We start from the raw sequence: 25,558 nt of genomic DNA, 5'->3' as shown, positions 1-25,558 counted from the left end.
ACGGTCCAACTGGCATGAATATTGAACGCCTCCCCCCAAGACCAGGGATGTGCTAGTGTGCACACCCACACCTCCTCGCTTGGCCCACTGGAGCCCAGCATCAACGAGCCCATCTAGCTCCGGATCTTGGCTTCTAAATGCCATCATCCGCTGAAAGAAGCAGGACTCCCTGGAGATGGGGTGGGTTGTAGGGAGGGGACGGGGAGAATTCGAGATGAGCTGGGACCAGAAGTGAGATGTTGGAAAGCTGCAGGTGTGCTGAAAGGTACAAGAGCCAAATGAAGGAGGTCCCAATGGTCAAAGCTGGGACAATTCGGACAACAAAATAAATAATGATGATACTGGATTATAACTCAAATAATACAACAAATACTCTCTAAGTCACATTGAAATAAATAAAAACATGTAAATAAGTGGAGGAGAAGGGGCAACTCCTCCTTATAGAAGGATTTCAGTTAATAAGTGGAGGTGGGATGGGGAAGTGGAAACTCACCATCAGAACACCACAGGGACCTTGTTGCAGGCACAGTCCCCAGAGGGACGCTAAAATCATTGGACAAACGCGATATCTGCAAAGTTTCATAGAACCTCCCCCACCACAAATATTTATCAATTACAAAGGGAAATGTAACCATATCCCCCGTGACAAGACACATCAGCATCATGTGCCCTTTTTTCACTGTGGGATTCTTTCCCCAAATATAATAACCTTGGTCTAGTTGTGACAAAACCTCGGACGACCCTAAATTTCTACAAGACACCTGGTCAGGGCTCTTCAAAACTGTCAAGACAGAAAGGATAAGGAAAGACCAAGAAACTCTCAGACTGAGTCTTCCCTACAAGACTAGGGAGACCTTACAAATGCAGCGTGGGGTCCCGGACCAGAGAGTGGACATTTGTGGGAAGTGGGTCTGTCCTCTAGTGACTAGTAACGTGCCAACATTGACTTCTAAGACTCGTCATCGATCTATGGGTATGTGAGATGTTACTAGAGGAAGCTGGGTGAGGGGCATCCGTAAATCTTCTGTCCTCTCTTTACAAGTATTCTGCCAACTGCATAAAACCAAAAATTGTCCCGTGAGCTCAGCCACGCCTGGACAAGCAGATGTGTGTGTGCTGCTGGCCTGTCATGTCATGCCACGTGCTACCTGCACCCCGTCCTTCACTTGCTGCAGCCTGGAGTCCCCGAGAGAGGAGACCCGCTCGACATTTTCTTCCCTCCCAGGTTCTGGCTCTGGATCTGCTTCAAAGCAGGTGCTCGCTCTGGGTGGAAATGTGTCCCCAGGAGGGTGCTGAAGCCCTAACCTCCGGTACCCGCGGATGTGACCTTAGTTGGAAAGGCGGTCTTCGTAGAGGATCGAGATACATTGAGGTCACTGGGGGAGAGGGATCCTAATCCAATACGACCTGGTGTCCTTGTAAAATGAGTGAATGTGGATGCAGACAGGCACCCAGGGAGGGTGCCGTGTGCAGATGCAGGCAGAAATCGGCAGATGCTTCTACAAGCCGAGGAACCCCCAGGTTACCAGCAAACACCAGAAGGTGGGAAAGCACGGGACAGGTTCTCCCTCGTGGCCTCAGGAAGAATCAACCCTGCCGATCCTTGATCTCAGACCCCCAGCCTCCAAACGGTGAGAGAACGAATCTGTTGTTTAAGCCACGGTCTGTGGTGCTTCGTTACTGTGACCGACTGAGCGCCACATACAAACCATGACTCATTGCTATTTAGAAACCAAATAACCTGCCAAGCACAGAGGCACATGACTGTGCTCAGCCAGCAGGGCACTCCGCGGAAGCACTCGCCCCAGACCAGGACCTAGGACCCAGCACCCAACACACAGGGATTCTACCTTGGCCCCCGGTGACCCCTGCTAAAACAACAAGAAACCACACTCTGCCCCCAAGTTTTCTTTCTCAAACTAAACACAGGGAAAGACTCCCAAGCCAATTTCCTGAGTTCTATGAACGGAGCAAGACCTCTGGAAGGAAAACAGCTGTGGCTGGTTCTGCAAGGAACCAACATTCAAAAATCTTGGCACCCAGGGTGGGAGGGTGTAGGGAGCCTGCTGCTAGGACAGCACAAGCCAGGAGGATGTGAAGAGAAAACCAGAGAACCTGGCACACACTCGCATTAGGGGTTTTCATCTCTGTATTGCCTGAAATCCTCTCACATGCCCCACTGATATCGCCGCCCAGGGGTGTAATCTGTTGCTTACATCCTGTGTGAGCAGAGATATTTTCCTCACCCTCTCTGGGCTTTTGCGTCCTCCCCATGGTCAGATTAATAGGACTCATGCCTACGATATTTACAAGGACTGGTAATAATGGCGAAGGGCAAAGCACATTCTGATCACTGAATGTGTGGGGCACAGGTGGATTGGTCAGAACATAAAGACACTGTCATGATTTCTGGGTATTTTAGCAGTATTTTAAAAATTATGTTTGGAATACTGATGTGTTGGAGTCCTTGCAGGAAGTACTGATTCTCTCCCAACGATTATAAAATCAAAAAGGATTTTAAGTGAAGGTGTCTGAGAGTTGCCTACAACTTGACCGCAGAAGAGGCAGAGATTGTCCAGGATGCCAGAGTACCCGCCATGTCGAAAGCCTGGTTCCAGGATGGATGAGAATGTTCATCACACAGGTTTTCAGCCACCAGCTCAGTGTGCCAACTGTAATACATGGGACAAGAGAGTAAAGATCATCCAAAGATTGAGAATTCTGGGGGAGAGTCTTCTTTAAAATAAAGTGCTGCTCCACTGCTGTGGCCCAGCAGAGATGGCCATTCGTGATCAAGGCCATCAGTGTGCTTACCAAAGTCAACTCTGAGTGCAGAAAGTAATTTGCTAGGCAGGGAGCAAACCTCACCAAGATATCCAACGCTGTTACCCATTTCCATTGGCCATTTGGGTGGGGCCTCATCTCATGAAGAATTAGTTTACAAAAAACAAAACTCTCTTCATTGGTCTTTCATTCACTAAGAGATATTATTTCAATTTCTAACTTAGCGACAATACAAATGTTGATGACTCAAGAGACAAAGACCGTGACTAGAGGTCATATCTACCCCCTTGAATAACTGGTGCTTCTCACTAGGCACAGAGACCAGCACCTTTGGGATGCCCCCTGTCTGCATCCTCAGAGCCTGGAACAAAGACCTAGTGTTCCCATGCCCTTGAATGGACCCTGATCTGTGAAATTCATTATCACCAGATGAAGCACTTCCTTAGCTTGTTTTGGACCCTTACAGACCAGTCTGATTGATTTTTTTTAACCTGGAGAATTTGTAAGGCCCATAAATAAGCACATGCTTCTGCCTCTCAGACTGGCTTCAGACTCTTTACACATGTCCCATTTCTTCCTAGAAATGCCCTCTGTTCATTTACTCACTAGAAACCATCAGCAATGCCAGGACGAAAGTCCAAGCGCCTCCCTTGACCACTCTCACCCACAAGATTCTTAGCTGTGAATCTGGATTTTGCCTCCACATATGGGGCCCTCAGTTGGGGCTTGATATACTTACCCTGGGGTATGTGCAAACAGGACTCCACTGAACCTTGGTTGGGATGTGGGGTTGGTGATGTTTCTCATGGAGCTTGGAACCCCAGAAAAGTTAGGCTGAGGCTCCGGCACCCATTATGAGAGTTCTACAGGGAGACTGTTGGTTGCATGCTCCAGTTCTGGGCAGCAGGTATGTGTCAGTTTGGAATTGAGTCTAGCTGGAGCATTTCCCAGAGTGAAAAAGGCAGACTCAGTTTCAGAGTCAGGAAAGATCTTGAATAGTCAAAGAGGGAAGCAAGGGATTGACTAGAAAAGAAACAGCAGTCTCAAAAACAAGGAGTGGGGCTTTGCTTTGGGTCACGATGGACCTGACTTGTCCTCCCACCTTAAATAAGTAGAAGATGGGACAAAGGATACAAGAAACCCATTTTCAGACATTGGACAACTGACAGTGCAGAACTTGGATCCCTGGGAGAAGAAAAGCAGAGGGGGTGAACCCTACAATTGCCCAGGCTCAAGGGCCAAGAGAGTCTCTAGGCCACAGTACATGGAGGGGAATGCTATCAGCATTGTGTTTTGTAGAGCTAAAGAGGGGGAAATCAGGGTCAAGGAGGTTGAGGCACTGGGAATTTATGAGGGCAGACACAGGAGAAGAGGCAAACATACAGCAAAAGGCTCCATGGGAACCCCCTGAGACCACTGTTGATACCAAGCCATTCATTCAGAGCTCAGAACCCCATGAGGCTGGATAGTAATAACCACGGAGCTCGAAGGTGAACAATTCCCAGAGCTTATGCAAGGCTGGGAGACACTGGAGTTCCAAAAAACCAGAGTGGAGAGGCTTCATTGAGTACCAGAGACATTCAGTACAGATCCCAGAAATCACATAATAGTTGTGCTAAACCCGCCTGAGAATAAAGGCCTCTCTAGATCTGCCGTAACAAAATGTAGAAACAAGCATAGAAGCATCACAATTATCAAGCCGTCCCACAGGTGGTAACTGCCAGACAGAACAAAGCCCAGCACTCCTTAAAAGAAGGAAACAAAGTACGACAGTCAACAGTATGACAACATTATTTAATTGAAATCCAGAAACCAATAAAAATTGCTAGAAACATTAAGAAGAGGAAAATCTAACTCATAATCAAGAGACAAAACAGTTTATAGAAATAAACCCAGAAATAACAGTTGATGGAATTAGCAGACAAGGTAGTAAAAACAACTATGATAAATATGTTCGAGGATTTCAAGGAAAAAATGAACACAATGAGGAGATAAATGTAAGGTACAAAAGAGAACTGAATGGAGCTCCAAGAGCTGGAAAACATAATATTAACAATAAAAAATTTAAAGGATGAGTTTACACTCAGTATAAGGATTACTGACCTAGAAGACATAATCAGAGAAATTACCCAAAACAAAAGACAGTAAGAAAAAAAAATTAAATTAACAGAGCCTCAGTGATCTGAGGAACAATATTAAGTGGTCTAACATACATATAATTAGAGTACCTGAGAAAAAGTTCAGGTGGTGGGAGACAAAAAATATTTAAAGAGATAATGGCCAAAAAACTCTTCCAAATTTGATGAAATTGAGAAATATATGGAAAACTTGAGAAACAATATATACTAACATGACCTTGTTGACATTTATTCCATCCAACAATAGTAGAGTTCACATTTTTTCAAGTGTATATAGAACATTCACCAAAATAAATCGTATGCTGGGCCATAAAACAAGTCTTAGTATATTTAATAGGATTGAAATCATACCGAGAATGCTGTTTGACCACAACAAAATCAGAAATCATGAACAGAAAGATATCTGGAAAACTGAAAAATATTTGGATATTAAATAACAAACTTCAAAATAGCCCATGAGTCAAAGAAGAAATCACAATGGAAAATTGGAAATATTTTAAATAAAATAAAAATAAGCTTTATGGAATGCAACTCACACAATATATAGAAGGAAATGTGTAGGCTTTATTTATATTAGAAAATAAGGAAGGTCTATAATTATCTAAACTTCTACCTTAAGAAGCTACAAAAGAAGCACAATTTGAACCCAAAATAAGTAGAGGGAAGGAAATAATTGAGAAGTGTAGAAATCTACCAAATAGAAAATGGACAAACAAGAGACAAAATTAATAAACCTAAGTCTAATTTTTTGAAAGATCACCAAAATTGATAAATTTCTACCTTGACCACTCAAGAAAAAGAAAAGAAAGAAAGAAAAGGAAATAAATTAACAATATCAGGAATAAAGAAAGGGTTATCACTAGAGATTCTATAGCCACTAAAAGAATGATAAAAGGGGTGCCTGGGTGGCCCAGTCGGTTGAGCGTCCCACTTCAGCTCAGGTCATGATCTTGTGGTTCATGAGTTCGAGCCCCACGTCAGACTCTGTGCTGACAGCTCAGAGCCTGGAGCCTGCTTCGGATTCTGTGTCTCCCTCTCTCTCTGTCCCTTCCCTGCTCATGCTCTGTGTGTATCTCTCTCTCTCTCTCAAAAATAAATAAACATTAGAATTTTTAAAAACAACAATAAAAGAAGAAGGCAATTTTTTGCTGATACATTCAACAACTGAGGTGAAATGGACAAATAACTGGAGAGATATAAATTATAAATACGAATACAAGAAGATACAGAAAAACAAAATAGCCCTCTATCAGTTGAAGTAACTGAATTATAGTTAAGATCCTTCCCACCAAGAAAATACCAAGCCCAGTCCTAAGGAATATACAAAAAAGCTATTAGAATTCATAAGTGTAGTTACCAAGGTTACAGGATACAAGGTAAATACACACAAATTAATTAAATTTCTACATGTTAGCTATGAATACCTGGAAATGTAATAAATAAACCATTATCTAAAACTTTGCAAAGTGAAGTGATAGAGAAACTTAACATATGTACAACATCTATCTACTAAAATGACAAAATATTGTGGAAAAAAGTCATCCTAAGTGACTGGAAATATATACTATGTTTATAAACTGAAAGACTTGGTTTTGTTAAAATATCACTTCCTTCCAAATTCACCTACAAGTTTAATGCAATTCCAATAAAAATCCCAGCAACTTCTTCCTTAGAAAGCAATGAGCTGATTCTAAAATATATTCTAAAATCAATACAGAAATGTAACGGACCTAGGATAGCCAACCAATTTTGAAAACGGAAAGAGGAATTGGTCGACTAAGTGCTGGAATTCAAGACTTAATTTGAAGCTCCATTGATGGAGACAGCGTGTTGTTGGTGCAAGGACAAATGCAGAAGAAGATGAGAGAACAGCGTCCAGAAATACACGCACACATACACACGGCCAATGGATTTTTTGGCAAGGACACTTCAATGGCGAAAGGATAGTCCTCTCGACAAATGATGCTCACCAACCAACAGCACATTCAAAAATTAACTAGAAAGGGATTATAGAACTTGACATAAAAGTTAAAGCCATGGAGTTTCTAGAAATATACGCACAGGACAAAACCGGCGTGACCCTGCATGTAGACAAAGATTTCTCAGCACCACCGAAGAAAGGGAATTCATTGAATTTCATCAAAATTAAAGATGCCAGCCTCTCCAAAACCATGGTCAAGAACATGCAAAGTCTAGCCACAGGTGGAGGAATTTGCAATACACATGTATGACAAATGCATCGTACCAGGAATACACAAAGAACACTTAACAATTAATAAGGGTCGCCTGGGCGATTCAGTCAGACGAGCGTCTGACTTCAGCTCAGGTCATGATCTCTCAGTTCGTGAGTTCCAGACCCGCGTTGGGCTTTCTGCTGACAGTGCACGAGCTTGCTTCAGATCGTCTCTCCTTCCCTCCCCCTCCTCCCCCACTCGCACTCTCTCTCTCTCAAAAAAAGAATAAGTAAACATTTTAAAAAATTTTTAAGTTGAACAGTGAATAAGAACTCGAACAATCCAATTATGGAAAATGGGCAGAGGATTTGAACAGATGCTTCGCCGAATGGGAAAGAGGCAGGTGAGCCACTGACCGACCCCCACAGATCAGTCAGCAGGAGATGCAAATATCACTGTGCCCACTGCCCTGGCCACGGACCCAGTAAGCCTACCCCTAGGTATTGACCCAAGAGAGGTGAGAGCACACAGAGTCCAGGTGTTTACAGTGGGATCACCCATAATCATAAACACCTGGAGACACCCCGAATGTACTTCGATGGGTAAACAAACTGTGACGGATCCATTCAATAAAACATGACCCTGCAATTAAAAAGGAATTCGCGGCGAGTATCCACAACAAAGGGACAAGTAAAGGAAGCCAGACCCCGGGCACGCATAGTGTTGCCTCTTCTCAAGGCACTCCTTTAGTAACACAGCAGAGCAGTGGTGCCCGGCTGTGGCCAGCGGTGGTGGCTGGGAAGGGCCACAAAGAAACCTTTGGAGGGAAATCTTGACACAAGTGGAGGCTGCAAGATGAAGACCTTTCTCAAAACTCGTCAAACTGAACAATGAAATAGGGTGCATCTGATTACATGTAAATTGCACCTCAAAAAGACAATTTTAATGGAAGTATTAGCAAAACACTGGTAAGTGGGGAGAAGGGTTTGGGCAAGGAAAATGCAGCAAGCAGGGCAGGAGGCATGGGGTGGAAGGTGGCAGGGTTTCAGGGAAGGAGATTGAGGTCCTGGGGACAGCAGCGGCTCCTTTCGTGGGTTCTGGCCATGGCCACAGCCGCGGGGAGAGGAAGCAGCGCGGGGGCAGGGGGCCGACACCCAGTCCCCGTGGGGGGTTCAGGAAGGGTGGAAGTCCATCTGATCCTTCACCGGTAGGGGACGCTGGTCCCGGGTTTGCAACAGCTCTGGAACCCTGGTGGGTGACTTCCTGCATATCTCCACCCTTGTCAGCAGGTGCCCTCACGTGCGGCCAATGTCATCCTGACATCAGAGTGGACTGTCACCTACAGCACTCGGTACATCGTGGCCTGATGGGGTCCTCAGTTCACAGGGAGGACTCCGTGTGCCTCATAGCCCCCCGGGCGGAGCCTAGCCTACCAGATGGTGGCCCCCAGAGTCTGGCCCGGGACCACCTGGGGGCCCTGCCACCCACCCTCATACTTTGTTTCAAACCTAGTCGATTTCTTTGAGAGGTTGGAGCACCGTCTGCCCTGCTCCATCACCTTTCTGCTAAATGGGTAGAGCCCTCGGGAGGACCACAGGGCGACCCCAGGCCCGTAGAGGCTGTGAGCCTGGAGCCCCCAGGCCTGCTTGTCTGGGGCCGGTTTGCCCGGATGGGGCAGTGGGTGGAAACGGGCCAGGACACGACCCGTGTGCAGGTGACCAGCCTGGGAAGCCCTGGGCACTGGGTCCACAGGCACGGAGCTTCCTGGGCCAGGGCATGAGTCCCACCCGTGGCCCTGCCCACACGAGGTAGGCCCGCCTCTGGGACTGCTCAGTCCCTCGTTCCTAGAAACGTTTGTGGCTGGAAGAGACCATGTCTGGGCAAAACTCTGGGGTCCCCACACCCCCATGAGGGTCAGATGAAAGGAAGCAGATCAGCTGGCGAAGTGAGTTTATTGGGGTACCCAAGGAGGTACTGACAGGTTAGGAGTCGAGGTCAAGTGACCTGAGCAGAGAAAGGGGGAGGGAAGGACAGGTGACCCAGAACAGGTGCAGGTGCCTCCTGGGAGCAGAAGTCCCGGGAAGCCACGGGGTCAGTGTTCCTGGGAGGCAGGAAGTCAAGGTCAGGTCAGGAGAGTGGACACATGGGGGACCCCGTCCTGGGTGGGGGCAGCCACCTAACACAGGTCAGGACTGACTGAAGGGTGGCCGGGAGGACCACAGTCACCAGGTGGGACCTGAGCCCAGCTGGCCCTGGGGGGACATGCCCATCAGCAGCAGGACTGGCCTGAGGAAGGGCCGCAGCAGGCAGGGCGGGGGCACACGGGGCGGCAGAGCAGGGACACGCAGGAGGCCGGACGGCAGCAGGAAGAGGCAGGGGCACAGCAGGCGGGCCTGCACACGGGGCGGCAGAGCAGGGACACGCAGGAGGAGGGTCTGCAGCAGGGGCTGGGCTGGCAGCAGGAGGGGGCTGAGCAGGAGGAATCCTCACAGCACACAGGGGTGCAGCAGACAGGCTTGCAGCAGACAGGGGTGCAGCAGACGGGCTTGCAGCAGACAGGGGTGCAGCAGGCGGGCTTGCAGCAGACAGGGGTGCAGCAGGCGGGCCTGCACACGGGGCGGCAGAGCAGGGACACGCAGGAGGAGGGTCTGCAGCAGGGGCTGGGCTGGCAGCAGGAGGGGGCTGAGCAGGGGGAGTCCTCGCAGCAGACAGGGGTGCAGCAGACGGGCTTGCAGCACACAGGGGTGCAGCACACGGGCTTGCAGCACACAGGGGTGCAGCACACGGGCTTGCAGCAGTCTCCCTGGCAGGGGGAGGAGGGGCCGCACAGGAGGGTCAGGCAGGGGGCCGGGGCGCAGCACGGGGGCTCGCAGCAGCTCTCTGGGCAGTCGTCCACCTGCCAGGAGGAGTCGGGGCAGGAGTCCGAGGATCCGGGCAGGCAGACGCGGCTGCCATAGCTCAGGTCGCTGGAGCAGGCGGACAGGGTGGACATGGCCATGGCGGGGCGGTGGGGCTGGAGGAGGGAGTGGGTGTGGGTGTGTGAGTGTGTGTGAGAGTGTGTGAGGTGCCTTAGGCTGACGACTTTTATACCCTCCTGGCTCTTGTGTCCCTGGCCCCACAAGCCTCTAGTTCCGGCTCCCAGGCTGCATTAGGGATGTTTATTTGCCTGGATGTTGTCTGCAGCTCGTAAATCTCCCAGAGCATCTGACTCAGAGCGGGTCCCATTGTGTCCCAGGGGAGCGGGAGTGGGATGGACAAGGCCCCAGCCCTGGGTCTCCAAGCAGGGGTGGAGGGTGTCGGGTAAGTATGTTGAGACCTCCTGGGGGCACCAGCCGGGGCAGCCCCAGGGCAGTGCTCACTTGGCGGGAGGACCGCGTTAGGGGGTTTCTCTGTGGTTCAAGCGCCTCTTCCCCTGGGGATTAGGCGCTAGAGGTCAGGACACGGTGGAAAGGACACGCTCACATCTGGGGGCTGAAACCAGAAGGCAGGCGCCGCCTCGTTCCACGTCAGCCGGGGGTGTGTGGCGGCATCTCAAGGTCGGGGCTTTCTGCACATGTCCTCGCGTGACCGTGCACATGTCACAAGCAGTGATTTGGGGTTACGAGTAAATTTTCGCGAGTAGGTGAACCACAAATAAAGAATCCATGAACAATGAGATCGACTCTATCCACCTCATCCTCCTCCCTACATCTCTTCTCTCTCTACATATGTACATAAGCATAGAATGGATTTGTGTGTACCCGTTTTCAAAATACAGACTGTATCGTGTTCTACCCACTTGGCTTTTTCGTAACTTAATACAACATGCAGCTCCCGTGAATATGTAACGATTTCTCTTTCTAGTTTGCAGCTGCGTAGAACTTCACACTGTCCTGTGTATTGACTTGTATTCTTTCCCATCTTTGCCCTTCCATCATTCTCGTGCCCTTATATTTAGGATCTAGCTCTTGGAATCAGCACACAGGTTTTCCGTGATTTCCATGCAGACTAACGGTCCTTCTTTGTAAATCGAACTGTTTAATACTTTACATTTAATTTCATTATTGATAATTGGGTTTATGTCTACTATCTGAGTGCATGTCTTCTATTTCTCTCAAATTTTTATGTTCCTTTTAAAAATCATTTCCCGGGGTGCCTGGGTAGCTCAGTCGGTTCAGCGTCCGACTTTGGCTCAGGTCATGATCTCGCGGTTCGTAAGTTCGAGCCCCACATCGGACTCTGTGCTGACTGCTCGGAGCCTGGGGCCTGCTTCGGGTTCCGTGTCTCCCTCTCTGCCCCTCCCCCACTCATGCTCTGTCTCTCTCTCTCTCTCAAAAAATAAATACACATGGAAAAAAATTTAAAACTCATTTCCTGACTGCTTTGGGTATTTTTTATCACTTATCTCCCGTCTTTCACTCAATACTAGTTGTACGCGGTTTGGGGATTGTCTCGGCGGCTGCCCCAGAGGCCACAGCGTACCTTCCTGGGACATTCAAGTCTGAGGGACCTGGGCGCTTGGGCTGCTTCCAGAGCAACAGCCTAAGGGCCTCGTCCTTCTCATGATGCGGTGGTTTCATTTCCACTTACGGTTTAGAGCCCACGGGAAATTGTAAATATAATACATATTGTAACGTTGTGAATGGAAACGTGGGCCATTTGTCACTTCAACTGTGCTTCTGTTTCCCCTTCCAGGCTCTCTTCAACCTTCCTGCATTTCTGTCCTTCACCGTCCTACCCGAAACCCTCCCTTGGGAGTTACTTTAAAGTGGATCTTCTGGTGTGGCCCGTGCTCCATTTCTGTTGGTCTGGCGATGTGTTGGGGCACCTTCACCTCTGGGTGGCGCTCTTGGGGAGCAATATTCCACTTGCGCAGCCCTTTCCTTTGCCCTTAAACACGCCGCCCCACTGTTCCATTCCCGCTGTCTGGCCCTTCCGCCACCTGTGCTACCGCAACACCCACCTAAGAGTCGATAAACGCCGCTCCTGTTCTCTTCAGTCTAGAATGTCTACTTGTCTCTTCACGCGTGTTTCAGTTTTACGGTGTCACACCCGTTTCCCTGAGCACATTCGCCACCATTGTTTTGCAAGTCTCTGTCCGAGGACTCCACCCCTGTCATCTCAGGTTTGTTTCTATCATCCGTTTTTTCTGTTGGCGTGACTGTAATTCTTGATTGAATGTTTGACATCGTCTATGAAAAATTCTGGCCGCTGTGGATGAGTTTGTCTCCTTCCGAAGAGTTTCACCTCTTGCTCTGGCTGGTGGCCTGAGTGGGGGCAAGGGACTCACTGACGTGAGGCTGCTCCTGGGATTTAGCTGTCCAGGGGTCCACCCAGAGCCACTCCGCCTTGGCCAGTCATCAGAGTCGTTGCCTCCTTGGTTGAGGCTGTAAAGGCTCTGCTCAGGCTGTCCTGGCTTTCTGCTGGCTTCCTCAGCATCTTTCCCGCATGGCATGAAAGCATGCCAAATGCCTGGACATTTAACCTGCAGCTTTGGGGCTCCCCCTGGTGCCTGCCACTGATCTAGGCTTGTCCCCTAGAGTCCACGCTGCCTCTGCTGCCACAGTTCTCTCCACCCCCCCCCCAAGGTTTCTAGAAGCTCTGCCGGCCTCACTATGTGCTAGTTACTTCCCCTCGAACCCCACACCAAGGTTCATCAGTGGTACCTCAGGAAAAGCCATTCAGAGATGCCAGCTCGCCTCTCGGAAGTCACCCCATCTCCACCTGTTGACTCTCAATGCTGAGTGTCATCAGCAGCCATCAAAGGCTTTACGCAGACGTTTTTGTATTTTATGCTGTCCTCGGCAGGAGCATATTGGAAGGCAAACACCCCCCCCCCCCTCCGCTCCCTTGCCCGGCCACGCGCGTCCAGCTTATGGATCAGTTCCTGTACCTCCAGAGGGGCCTGAGCACAGGATGCCAGGCTCGACTCTATCCTATTTTTATAGCTCGAGACATACAGAAAGACGACTCGGCCCGCAGTTTAACTGCATTCTCACAACCCCTTCCTGGACTGTCATGAACCCCTCTCACCGGGGTAAGAACCATTGCTGGAAAGAGAAGGGCGGAGGGAAAGGTGAGAATTTGAGCCCAGGGACTTCCCGGGGCGGGGGCATCACAGGCCCTCCCACCGGGGTGCCTCTCCTGCCCTGCTGCTGAGTTGGCTTCTCTCTGGTATCACAGGGCACCGAGAGCCTGCCTCCTTGGCCCACAAGGCTCCCTGTGCCCGGCCAGCAGGGCCCACTGAAGGTTCAATTCTGGTGCTAGCCCACATTTCCAGCACACGGTGGGGAGGCCGTGGCTCCACAGTGAATAAACTCATGCTTGGAAGGTTCCAGGACCGGAGAGGATGGAAACTCATCCAGCAGAGGACCCCCAAAGCACGTGGTGGCCACTTGGATAGAATCTGCAGAAGGAAGGAAGGGGCCCGCATGACGTTCCTGGCTGCAGTCACCCGAGGAATTTTTCAGTTCACAATCAAGAAAATCAACAGGATTTGATCAGCACAAAAGCAGTCACTGTTTTCCACACAGAGGCTCAGCTGAGGCTACGCTTTCTTCAGGGAGAAAACAGGGGGTCCGTTTGTACTCACGCTTCACAGCATTTGGGGTAAATGCAAGTGGGAATCAGAAGGCCACGGACAGATGGCATCTCCGGCCTCAGTGAGTGCTCAGGCAGAGGACAGGGGCATGCACGGCCACCCAAGGACACCTGACTGTCCCACCTTTCCCTGCCTGCCACCTGACCAGTGCCCTCAGGCACCACACAGAGTTCCAGGGGGTCACGACCAGGAAAGTTCTGGCCGCACGCCCCCGTTGACCCTGGTTCCTCTAGCCTGGCACTCTGGAAGCTGTCCCACCCTGACAAGCGGATCCCCCCCGTGAGCGCAAAACCCATCCACATGCCTCAAAAGGGCAGAAGGAATTAGAATATCTGGATTTCTTACGCAGCCACAGAACATGGTATTTGCACACTCACACCTTTTCTAGCTCAACGCACGTTCTGGATGCTCAGGGTGCGTCAACAGACTCAAAAATGTACTAGGAGTTTTATAGCTAAGCAACATCTCATAGAACCAAACATAAACCTGGAACTAATGAGAGTCCCCTGGGCTGCAAACACCAACAAGGAAGGAGGTGTGTGAGCCGTCGGCTGGGACAACACGCAGCCGGGAGGTATAAAAGCCGACAGACAGCTGGAACTCCTCACACACTCACACACACACACTCCACACTCACACACACTCCCTCTTACAGCCCCACCGCCCCCGCCATGGCCGCGTCCACCCTGTCCGTCTGCTCCAGCGACCTGAGCTATGGCAGCCGCGTCTGCCTGCCCGGATCCTCGGACTCCTGCCCCGACTCCTCCTGGCAGGTGGACGACTGCCCAGAGAGCTGCTGCGAGCCCCCGTGCTGCGCCCCGGCCCCCTGCCTGACCCTCCTGTGCGGCCCCTCCTCCCCCTGCCAGGGAGACTGCTGCACCCCTGCGTGCTGCAAGCCCGTCTGCTGCACCCCTGTGTGCTGCAAGCCTGTCTGCTGCACCCCTGTGTGCTGCAAGCCCGTGTGCTGCACCCCTGTGTGCTGTAAGCCCGTGTGCTGCACCCCTGTGTGCTGCAAGCCCGTCTGCTGCACCACTGTCTGCTGTGAGGACTCCCCCTGCACAACCTCTTCATGCTGCCAGCCGTCCTGTTGCACCTCCTCCCCCTGCCAGGAAGACTGCTGCAAGCCCGTCTGCTGCACCCCTGTCTGCTGCAAGCCCGTCTGCTGCACCCCTGTGTGCTGCGAGGACTCCCCCTGCTCAGCCCCCTCCTGCTGCCAGCCCAGCCCCTGCTGCAGACCCTCCTCCTGCGTGTCCTTGCTCTGCCGCCCTGTGTGCAAGCCCGTCTGCTGCACCCCTGTCTGCTGCAAGCTCTTCTCCTGCACCCCTGCGTGCTGCGAGGACTCCCCCTGCACAACCTCTTCATGTTGCCAGCCGTCCTGCTGCACCTCCTCCCCCTGCCAGGAAGACTGCTGTACTCCTGTGTGCTGCAAGCCTGTTTGCTGCACCCCTGTGTGCTGCGAGGACTCTCCCTGCTCAGCCTCCTCCTGCTGCCAGCCCAGCCCCTGCTGCAGACCCTCCTCCAGTGTATCCCTGCTCTGCCGCCCCGTGTGCCCCCGCCCTGCCTGCTGTGCCCCTGCCTCCTCCTGCTGCACCCCTGCCTCCCCCTGCCGGCCCAGCTGCTGCCGTCCGGCCTCCTGCGTGTCCCTGCTCTGCCGCCCCGTGTGCAGGCCCGCCTGCTGCGCCCCTGCCTCCTCCTGCTGCCGCCCGGCCTCCTGCGTGTCCCTGCTCTGCCGCCCTGTGTGCCCCCGCCCTGCCTGCTGCACCCCTGCCTCGGGCCAGGAGTGTTGCCACTGAGCGATCTTTTTAAGGGCGTCCTGAATCTCGAGAGCCCCTCCACACACTGTGGGTTCTTTACAAAGCACCGAGACAGGTGTCAGGTCCCCTTTCCTGGGTCCCTGCAGTGGACACCGGTCACCAACCCCATTTTGCATCTGTCCTCCTACAAACAGCTCACTCGTTTGCTCAAGTGCTGACTTCCCAAATCAGCGTGCCCTGCCTCCTCAGCCTGGGTTGGCAGTGACCCCAGCCGGGCCTCCCGCAGCCTTCGGACCGTATGTGGAGCGGAGGGAGAGAAGATACAGTACCCGCAGCATCACCCCTGGACCCTGTGTGGCCCCTGCTCCCCCACTGATTCCCGAGCTGGTTTCTTTATCGTCCCTCATCCCACGAGCTATCGGTTCCTCCAATAAATTCTTTTCTTTATCAACTTAACCAGGATGCATTTCTGTGCTTTCCAACAAAGACCCCTGCCTGACATCCCCCATGAGCGCGGCCTGTGGTTTTCCCCAGGCCCGCATGTTCCTGGCCTTCGGCGGTCGAGGCGGTGCCTCTGGCTACGTGTGTGTCCAAAACAGAGCACAGTGTCAAGGACAAAAGGGCTGAGTGATCCACCCCGGGGAAGAGCCACCTTTCGGGGCGACTTCCCTGGACCCAGACTGTCTCCAGCCCCCACACTCCAGAAGGATGGATGCCACGGGCCCTGTGTAGTTGGGAGTTAGCACCGCAGGCCCGGCACGGCCGCCCTTAGGCCTGCTCACAGCATGAGCCCTTGGCTGTTGTCTGGGAATGTGGATTTTGGGGTTCCCACCCAGGTGATAGGAGGGCCCCAATGGGCGTACACTGTGCAAATACTATGGCTTGTGCTGAATACCTGCTCTGCCTGGGGGTCTGGAATTTGGGTACGAGCCAGGCAGAGGGTGCCCATGTGACCGGGCCCTGATAGAAACCGTGATCTCTGATGGGTCCCTGGGTGGGGGCGGGAGTGGGGGGCGACACATCACATGTGTTGTCACAGCTCCTAGCTGGGGAGTGAAGCGCATCCTGTATGACTCCACTGGGAGGGGCTCTGGAAACGTGTGCCTGGTGCCCCTCGACTTTTCCCCGTGCGCCTTTGTGCTGTGTGTGCTGAGTCGTGCGAGGTCCCCCGGCAAATCACCAAATCCTGGGGACCCCCCCCCCGTCAGATTGGCGGAAATGTCCAAGTCTGACAACAAGCACGGCTCTCTGTTCAGTGCTGCCGGTGACAGTCCTCCTGTTTCGGGGCAAAGTGGTAACAACCCGGAGAGGCCGAGTCCGTGCACACCCCAAGGTGGCTCTCCTGGAGAAGACCTCACAGGCTGCACCTGACCCCCACGTGGGTTATTTCACGGAGCTCAAAAGGCGTCAATGTTAAAAACCAGCGGGCACTCCTCGGTGGGAGAATGGACAGCTAGAGTGCACGTGTGCACACAAAGGAAGTGCATGTAGCGGTTAAAAGGACTGAACCGGAGAAACACATCGACGTGAATGGGTCTCAAAAACATAACATGGAGTGAGAACAAGAATCACGTTGCAACCGATCCATGCAGAAGAGCACACATCGGAAGGTTAAAAGCACAGAGGAGTATCTTGTCTTCACGACTGTAAACAACTCTTCTAAAACTACAAAGGTGTGTGTGTGGGGGGTGTGAACACCAGTCTCAAAACAGGGGCTGGCTACCCCAAGGGAAGGAGTGTGGTGGGCACATGAGGGTGTTGACGGCATCTGGAATATTCTGTAAGTATGGCAAAAGGTTAAGATTTCTGTTAATTCCTAGGTACGTGGATGTCTATTATATTATTTTCTATGCTTTTTGAAATATTTTATAATCAAAATACTAGCAGAAAAGTAAAGACATGTTACATAGACCAATTCCTGAGCCAGATTCAGTAAGACAAACTTAGAGCAATAAATAGAAGTTTCATTGGGAAAATTTAAAGTTGCTTTCTCAAACTGGAAAGGAAACAGAAACGCAATTGCAAGTTCCCAGGACATAAAGGAAGCCAAGTCCTACATCTCAGAGCCTGGGGGTTTGAGTGAAGCAGGATTCAGGGGGCAACCAAATCCTTAAGGACATACAGCAGAAAATAAGCAAAGTTTACAATAAGTAAGATTTCAATTCAGAAAGTTAAAAAAAAAAACTTCCAAAGGAAAAAAAAGAAACAAATTAATAAAATTAATGAGTTAAAAACAGAAAAAGCAATAGTAGATCTAATCAAGAAAACGGAGTGTTTTTAAAAGGTCTATAAAAGAATAAAAATGTTGGAAACCTGAAAGAGAGATAATGGGTATTGAATATGAAAACAGGCACACGACAGGCAATGGAGAAAATGTGAAATTATAGAAAAATATACATCTTTAAGTCAACACAATCAAACTTTTTAGGCAAAGGGGTAACTGTCTAGGAAAAGATCATCCCTGAAATCAGTGTCAGGAAAGCTAAGACACTTGAAAAGGTAGGGATCCGAGGCGAACTTGAAAGGACAGGCGACACTATCTGTCACACAAAGCACAAAGATCCAGATGTGGATCTGACTTACAGACCAAGGGGCTCCCCAGGGGCCCGGTAACGAGCCTCACCCCCAGTGCCACTTGATCCCCAATCAGGATGTCACTGCGGTTCAGCGGGGTAGTGGTGAGACCAGCCCACCGGCTCTCCGTACGAGCAAAACAAACTGCCTTTTACCTCACACCACACACACAATTAATGGAGGGGAGGCAGGAATCTTAGGGCTTCATGTGGAAGGTGAAATAGTGGAGGTCCAGAAGGACACATAGGAGGATATTCTCACCATGTGTGGTAGGCAAAGACTGGAAATAGTACATTAAAAAAACACTAAACATAAAAGGAGAGAATCACTGTGTTGGACTTCATTAAAATTAGGAACTCCTATTCGTCAAAGGACACCATGAACCACAACACATCCATTAGGACACCTAACTAACTAGACTAACTTGGGGTAGTCTACGCCGCACGTCAGAAAGTCTAACTACCCCGACTGTCAGGGAGGATGTGGAAGAACCAGAGCGTACGCGTGTGCCTGTGGGAACGTGGACGGGTACAGTCACTTTGGAACTGGTTTGGCAGTCTCTTAATCATATGCCAACCATGTGGCCCAGACATTCCACCCCTGGCTGTTTACCCAAGAACAAAGATAACACAAGTCCACATGAAGAATTGCTCACGAATGTTCATACTAGCCATATGTGCATCCAGCTGAGTGGATAAACAAATTGTGTTATATCCACACAATGGAATGCTACTCAGCACAGAAAGAAGGCAATCACATACATGTTTATACATCTCAATATACTCAGGGGAGGAAGTCAAACCCAAAGAGTTGGTGCAATGTAATTTAATTTATGTGAAACTGTAGAGAAGACAAAACTAACCTAGATGGGAAGGAGATCTGGAATTTCCCAGGTCAAGGTTAAAAGGAGGTGGGATTAAGAACACATGAGAAATTTGGGGGATGATGGAAAAGTTCTCTATCTTGCTCATGGCAGTGGGCATGCCGGGGCAGATTTTCCCAAAACTCAACAAATGGAAACTTTAGATGGATACACATTCCAGTATGTAATCATACCTCAATAAAGTTGACTTTTTTATTTAAAAAAATTTTTTAATGTTTATTTATTTTTGAGAGAGAGAAAGACAGAGCATGAGCGGGGGAGGGGCAGAGAGAGAGGGAGACACAGAATCGGAAGCAGGCTCCAGGCTCCGAGCTGACAGCACAGAGCCCGACGTGGGGCTCGAACCCACGAACTGTGAGATCGTGAGCCACGCAGGTGCCCCTGAAGTTGACTCTTTTAAAAGGACGCCATCAAGAGGATGAGGAAATGAAACCCCCTCTAGGAAGAGTCCTGTGTAATGCCCATATCCAATGGAGTGCTGAAGCACACGTGTATCAGCTCTTCCCAGGTCTGTGCTCAGAACATCATGGTGGTAGCTGTGGTGTGTTTACAGCACAGAAGCAGGGACATGCAACAAATCAGGGCTTGTTTTGTTTTGTTTTGTTTTGTTTTATAGAGAGCCAATTATTAAACATTTATCACACACCACTGCATACATACAACTAACTCATATTTGGAATATATAATAAATTTTTATAAGCCAATGAGAAATACAAATAATCCTACTTTTAACAAAAAGACAAGCAAATGACTTGAACTGGCACCTCACAAGAAAAGACATCCAAATGTTTAATGAGCAGCTTTACTCATCAGGGAATGCAAATTAATGTAATGATGTGGTATTCCTACACCCTTTCCAAAATGGGTAAAAATTTTAAAAGACTGACAATACCTCTTTTATAAAAGATTCAGAGTGACTAGAAGTCGTAAGATTGGTCAGTGGGAATGTAAATGTTTTTAGAAAGCCATTGGACAAAAAAATATATCTGCTCAACTGCACCTGTGCCTAACATTTGATCTGGAAATCCCACTCATGGAATCTCATTAAAGAGATATTGACAGATATGTCCACCAAAAACAAAATGCACAGGAATTTTTATAGCAGCATTATTAATATTAGCCAAAATCTGGAAACAATCCAAACTCCATCACTGGGAAAGAGAGTGAATCAATAACACATAGTAGGTTTAATGTAACAACTTTTATGGCACAGCAAAAAAAGAACGAACTACTGAATCTGCAGCAACATGGATGCTTATCACAGACACTGTGTTGAACAAAAGGAGCCATAAACCAAGGAGTAGGCAGAAGAGGCGAAACCAATACAGGCAGAGATAAGGTGGAATAGCGACTCCTTGGAGGAGGTGGGTTAATGGAGAAACAGCACAAGGGAACACTTGGGATTCTGGAAACATTCTGTCTTCAACAAAATATTGTAAGGGAAGGGCGCCTTGGTGGCTCAGTTGATTAGGCGTCCATCTTCGGTTCAGGCCATGATCTCGCAATTCTTGAGTTCAAACCCCACATCAAGCTCTGTGCTGACAGCTTGGAGCCTGGAGCCTGCTTTGGATTCTGTGTCTCCCTCTCTCTCTGCCCCTCCCCTCTCTCATTCTGCCTCTCTCTCTCTCAAAAATAAATATACATAAAAAAATATTCTAAGGGAAAACCTTTCCAATCCAGAGGACTATACCCAGCTAAATTATTAATCAAGAATAAGTGGAGAATAAATAAAATAATTTTTAGTTATGTCACACTCAAAAATTTACCTCCCATGCACCCATTTTCAGAAAGCTACCAGAGGGTGTGCTTCCTCAAAAAAAGGCATAAATCCAGAAAGAAAAGAACACCACATTCAGGAAATAAGAGATTCATGGTAGGAGAGATATGGAGGAAAATCCAAAGACAATGGTGAGGGGAGATCCCTGGATGACACCTGTACACACGTGCAGCTGAGGGAATAGACAGCAGACAACAGCCCACAAATAGAAAGAGTTCTTGGAGAGATGTTTCCACAAAATAAATGGAGCTGGCAGACTACCCAATATGTTCAACCTTCTTGAGTGGACCTTGGGGATACATTAGTCAGAGGATTTGGGGATGATTTAATGATAGGTACACAAAGAAATAAGCAAATAAACATAAGAAGCAATTGTTAACTCTAAGAACAGAAAAACACAAGCAAAAGCAAAACATGTAGAAATGAGGAAATTAAGTCTGGCTCCACTACACAGACCTGGCTATGAGCAATACACCCTGGTTAAAATGATACAGATTTGACACCGATTTGACCAACTTTTGCTGCCTTCTAGGAAAAGGAACTTTTTATGGAGCTGGTGGAAAATATGAGAAAGGGCCTTCCTCCACAACAGAAACTCACATCGTATCTAAAACTGAAGACTCAAGAAGGGGGGAAGATGGTACTGGAGTAGGAGGGCCCCAGGCTGGCCTTGTCCCATGAATACAACTAGACAACCATCAAGTCATCCTAAATACCCCAGAAATTGATCTGAAGACTGGCAGAACAAACCCCACAACTAATGGGAGAGAAAAGGTCACATCAAAGAAGGTAGGATGTGCAGAGATGTGGCTTGAAAGAGACACAGATCGTGGCCATTGCAGAGGGAAAGGAACAGTGGTCGTGGAGAAGGGGGAGAGACAGACTAACACACAGGGAAGCACACGGGGGAAACAAAGCCCCACTGCAAGTGGCCCAAGTTTCATGAATTCTTACAACCAGTGGGGCTCAGAGCCTGGAGTTTGAAAGATCAGTGTGCTTGTCTCTGGGAGAGCGCAGAGGACACTGGGTTGCTCTTGGAGAAAAGACAGGCAAACAGTCCACAGACATACAGCATGGAAACAGCAATCTGAAGAGCACCTGGGGCACACAGTGGGGATATTATTCGCTCATCTAGAAGCATATCCAAGAGAGGCAGCATTCACGGAGAGACTGCTCTGTGAACAAAGGAACTGGCCAATGCCATCTCCCTCCTACAACCTCCATCAAAAGCACAGGGCCACCTGCAGGAACCAGCCCAGTGCTGACACTGGCTATCTACCTTGCTTACACCAAGCCTCATTCCCCCGTGTTCCAGAAGAACCACCCTTCCCAGTCATGCTCACCACAGTCCCAGCATGACATTTCCCCTCCCCTAGAAGACCAGCCCAAACCCCTGCTCACACTGCACTTCCCAACACAGGAGTTTTGCAAGACCTTGGTTCCAGTGGTGGTGGCAACAGGTCTCATTTCACAAGCAGGCCAGAGCACAACTCGTTAAAATGTGCCACATTCAGGCCAGGAACCAAACACTTCCCACAACAGGCAAAGAGAGGCTAGAGATGACTGGCTTGAAAGATAAAGTGGCCAGGACATAACAGCAGAGTACACACAGAACACACCAGAGACACTCCTGGAAGCATCAGATTCTGGGGAACAGGGAACACTACATTAGGGGCCCTAATGGACCTCTTCCTCATAAGGCCATTACCTTTAAGAACAGGAGAGTGACTCCTAACACACAGAAGCAGGCACACAGACTTAGGCAAAATAGAAGACAGAGAAATTTGTCCCAAATGAAAGAACAGGACAAGGTCACGGCAAGAGATTTAAGAGGAATAGATATCAGTAACGTGCCTGATGGAAAATTTAAACCAATGATCGTAAGGATACTCATTGGACTTGAGAAAAGAGTGGAGGACATCAGTGAGACCATTAACACAGAGATAAAGTATAAGAGCAGAGATAAAAGTTTCAATAAATGAAATGACAAACATGCTGGATAGGATCAACAGCAGGTTGGAAGAAGCAGAGGAATGAGTCAATGACCTAGAAGACAGAGTAATGGAAAGCAACGAAGGTGAATAAAGAGGAAAAAAAAAGAATTATGGAACATGAAAATAGACTTAGGGAAATCAGTGAATCCATGAAATGTAACAAAATGTAATAAAATTCATATTATATGGATCCCAGAAGAAGAAGAGAGAGAAAAAAGGGCAGAGAAATAATAACTGAAAACTTCTCTAGTCTGGGAAAGGAAACAGATATCTAGATGCAGGAGGCACAGAAAACCACCAACAAAATCCACAAAAACAGATCCACACCAAGACATATTGTATTTAAAATTGCAAAATACAGTGATAAAGAACAAATATGAGAAGCAGCAAGATAAAAGAAGAATTATATTAAAAGGGAAAACATCTAAGGCGAGCAGGAGATTTTCCAGCAGAAACTTTCCAGGCCAGAAGGGAGGTGCATGGTATATTCAAAGTGCTGAAAGGGAGAATTTCAGCCAAGAATACTCTATCCAGCAAGGCTAATATTCAGAATAGAAGGAGATATAGTTTCCCAGACAAACAAAAATGAAAGGAGTTCATGACCACTAAACCAGCCCTGCAAGAAATACTAATGAGGATTATTTGAGTGGAAAGAATGACCAAAAGTGGCAGTATGAAGGTAAGAAATGAATGTTTCTGTAAAAAATGAATATTTCTGTAAAAAGTCAGTCCAGGAACTCACAAAATAAAAGGATGTAAAATATAACAACATATACCTAAAATATGGGGAGGAGTAAAGAATGGGTTCATGGGGTGTCTGGGTGGCTTAGTCAGTTAAGCATCTGACTCTTGATTTTGGCTCAGATCATGATCTCATGGTTCATGAGATTGAGCCCTACACTGGGCTCTGCGCTGACAGCATGGAGTCTGCCTGGGATTCTTTCTCTCCTTCCCTCTCTGCCCTTTCCTCACTCACAGACTCTCTCTCTCTCTCTCTCTCTCTCTCTCTCTCTCTCTCTCTCTCTCAAAAATTAAAAAAAGAAGAAGAAGAAGAAGAATGGGTTCAAAATTAAATGAACATCAACTTAAGATGAACTGCTATATGCAGAAGAGGTTATATAGAAACTTAATGGTAACCATATGTCAAAACCTACTAATAAATATGAAAAGAATAAAGAGAATTCCAAATACATCACTAAAGAAAACCAGCAAGTCTCAACCATGAAAGAAAGACAAAAAGGGATCAGAGAAAATCTTCAGAGACAACCACAAAACAATAAAATGGCAATAAATACATATCTATCAATTAATTACTTTGAATGTAAATGGACTAAACTCTTCAATCAAAATACAGAGGGTGACAGAATAGATTAAAAAAAAAAACAAGACCCATCTATATTCTGCCTACAGGAGGCTCATTTTAGACCTAAAGACACCTGCTAATTGAAAGTGAGGGGATGGAGAAATATTTATTGTATAAATGGAGGTCAAAAGAAAGCTAGAATAGCCACACTTATATAGGACAAACTAGATTTAAAAACAAAGATTGTAGCAGGAGGCAAAGAAGGACACAATATAATAATAAAGGGGACAATCCAACAAGATATAACAACTGTAAACACTTACACAGCCAACAGAGAAGCACCCAAATATATAAACACAAAGAAACTAATTTGTTAATAACAAACTCAAAGAAACTAATTTATAAAAATACAATAATAGTAAAGGGCTTTAACACCCCACTTACAACAATGGACAGATCATCTAAGCAGAAAATCAACAAGGAACAGTGGCTTTGAATGACACACTGGACTTAACAGCTATATTCAGAACATTCCATTCTAAAGCAGCAGAATACACATTCTTTTCAAGGGCACATGGAACATTCTACAGAATAAATCATATATCAGGTCAAAATTAAGCCTCAACAAATCTAAAGAGACTGGAGTCATATCATGCACCTTTTCTGACCACAACACTATGAAACTTGAAGTCAACCACAAGAAAAACTCTGGAAAGAACACGAATACATGGAGGTTAGGGAACATCCTACTAAAGAATGAATGGGTCAACCAGAACATTAAAGAAATTTTTAAAAAATACATAGAAACAAGTGAAAATGAAAACAAGTGGGTCCAAAACCTTTGGGATGCAGCAAAGGCAGTTCTAAGAAAGAAGTCTATAGCAATACAGCTCTACCTCAAGAAGCAAGAAAAGACTCAAATATACAACCTAACCTTACACCTCAAGGATCTAAAAACGGAATAGCAAATAAAGCCTAAAACGAGAAGAAGATGGGAAATAATAAAGATCAGAGCAGAAATTAATGATATAGAAACTAAAACAATCAAACAACAACAAAACAAACAGTAAAACAGATCAATGAAACCAAGAGCTAGTTATTTGAAAAAAAATTCAATAAAATTTATAAACCTCTAGCCAGAATAATCAAGACAAAAAGAGAAAGGACACCCAAAAATAAAATTACAAATGAGAGAAAAGAAATAGCAATAAACCCCACAGATATACAAATAATCATAAGAGAACATTATAAAAAACTATATACTAACAAATTAACAACCGAGAAGGATAAATTCCTAGAAACATATAACCTACCAAAACTGAAACAGCAAGAAATAGAAAATTTGAACAGACCAGTTACCAGCAAAGAATTTGAATCCATAATCAAGAAAATCCCAACAACAAAAAAATGTCCAGGGCCAGATGGCTTCACAGGGGAATTCTATCAAACATTTAAAGGAGAGTTAATACATATTCTTCTCAAACTATTCCAAAAACTAGTAAAGGAAGAAAAACTTCCAAATTCATTCTATGAGGCCAGCATTACCCTGATACCAAAACCACATAAAGAAATCACACACACACACACACACACACAC

At 47.7% G+C, this 25,558-nt stretch overlaps 3 protein-coding genes across 3 annotated transcripts in view; 1 reads left to right on the top strand and 2 right to left on the bottom strand.

Moving 5' to 3' along the window:
• The window catches only part of TSPEAR (thrombospondin type laminin G domain and EAR repeats), a 154,347-nt gene that overhangs the window by 61,169 nt on the left and 67,620 nt on the right, over positions 1–25,558 (bottom strand). The gene's annotated exons all lie outside the window — the stretch shown is intronic.
• On the bottom strand, positions 9,366–10,094 carry LOC125159111 (keratin-associated protein 10-7-like). The gene has a single exon (XM_047847034.1). It carries the CDS (start codon positions 10,092–10,094, stop codon positions 9,366–9,368), a length of 729 nt encoding a protein of 242 aa, XP_047702990.1.
• Positions 14,348–15,469, top strand: LOC125159143 (keratin-associated protein 10-7-like). The gene is made up of 2 exons (XM_047847100.1): positions 14,348–14,923; positions 15,047–15,469. The coding sequence occupies exons 1-2, from the start codon at positions 14,348–14,350 to the stop codon at positions 15,467–15,469; spliced, it is 999 nt and encodes a 332-aa protein (XP_047703056.1).

Source organism: Prionailurus viverrinus, unplaced genomic scaffold, assembly GCF_022837055.1.
Source record: "Prionailurus viverrinus isolate Anna unplaced genomic scaffold, UM_Priviv_1.0 scaffold_42, whole genome shotgun sequence".
NCBI classification, from domain to species: Eukaryota; Metazoa; Chordata; class Mammalia; order Carnivora; family Felidae; genus Prionailurus; species Prionailurus viverrinus.
Note: the sequence above shows the minus strand (reverse complement) of the source record. Positions and strands in the feature narration are given on the sequence as shown.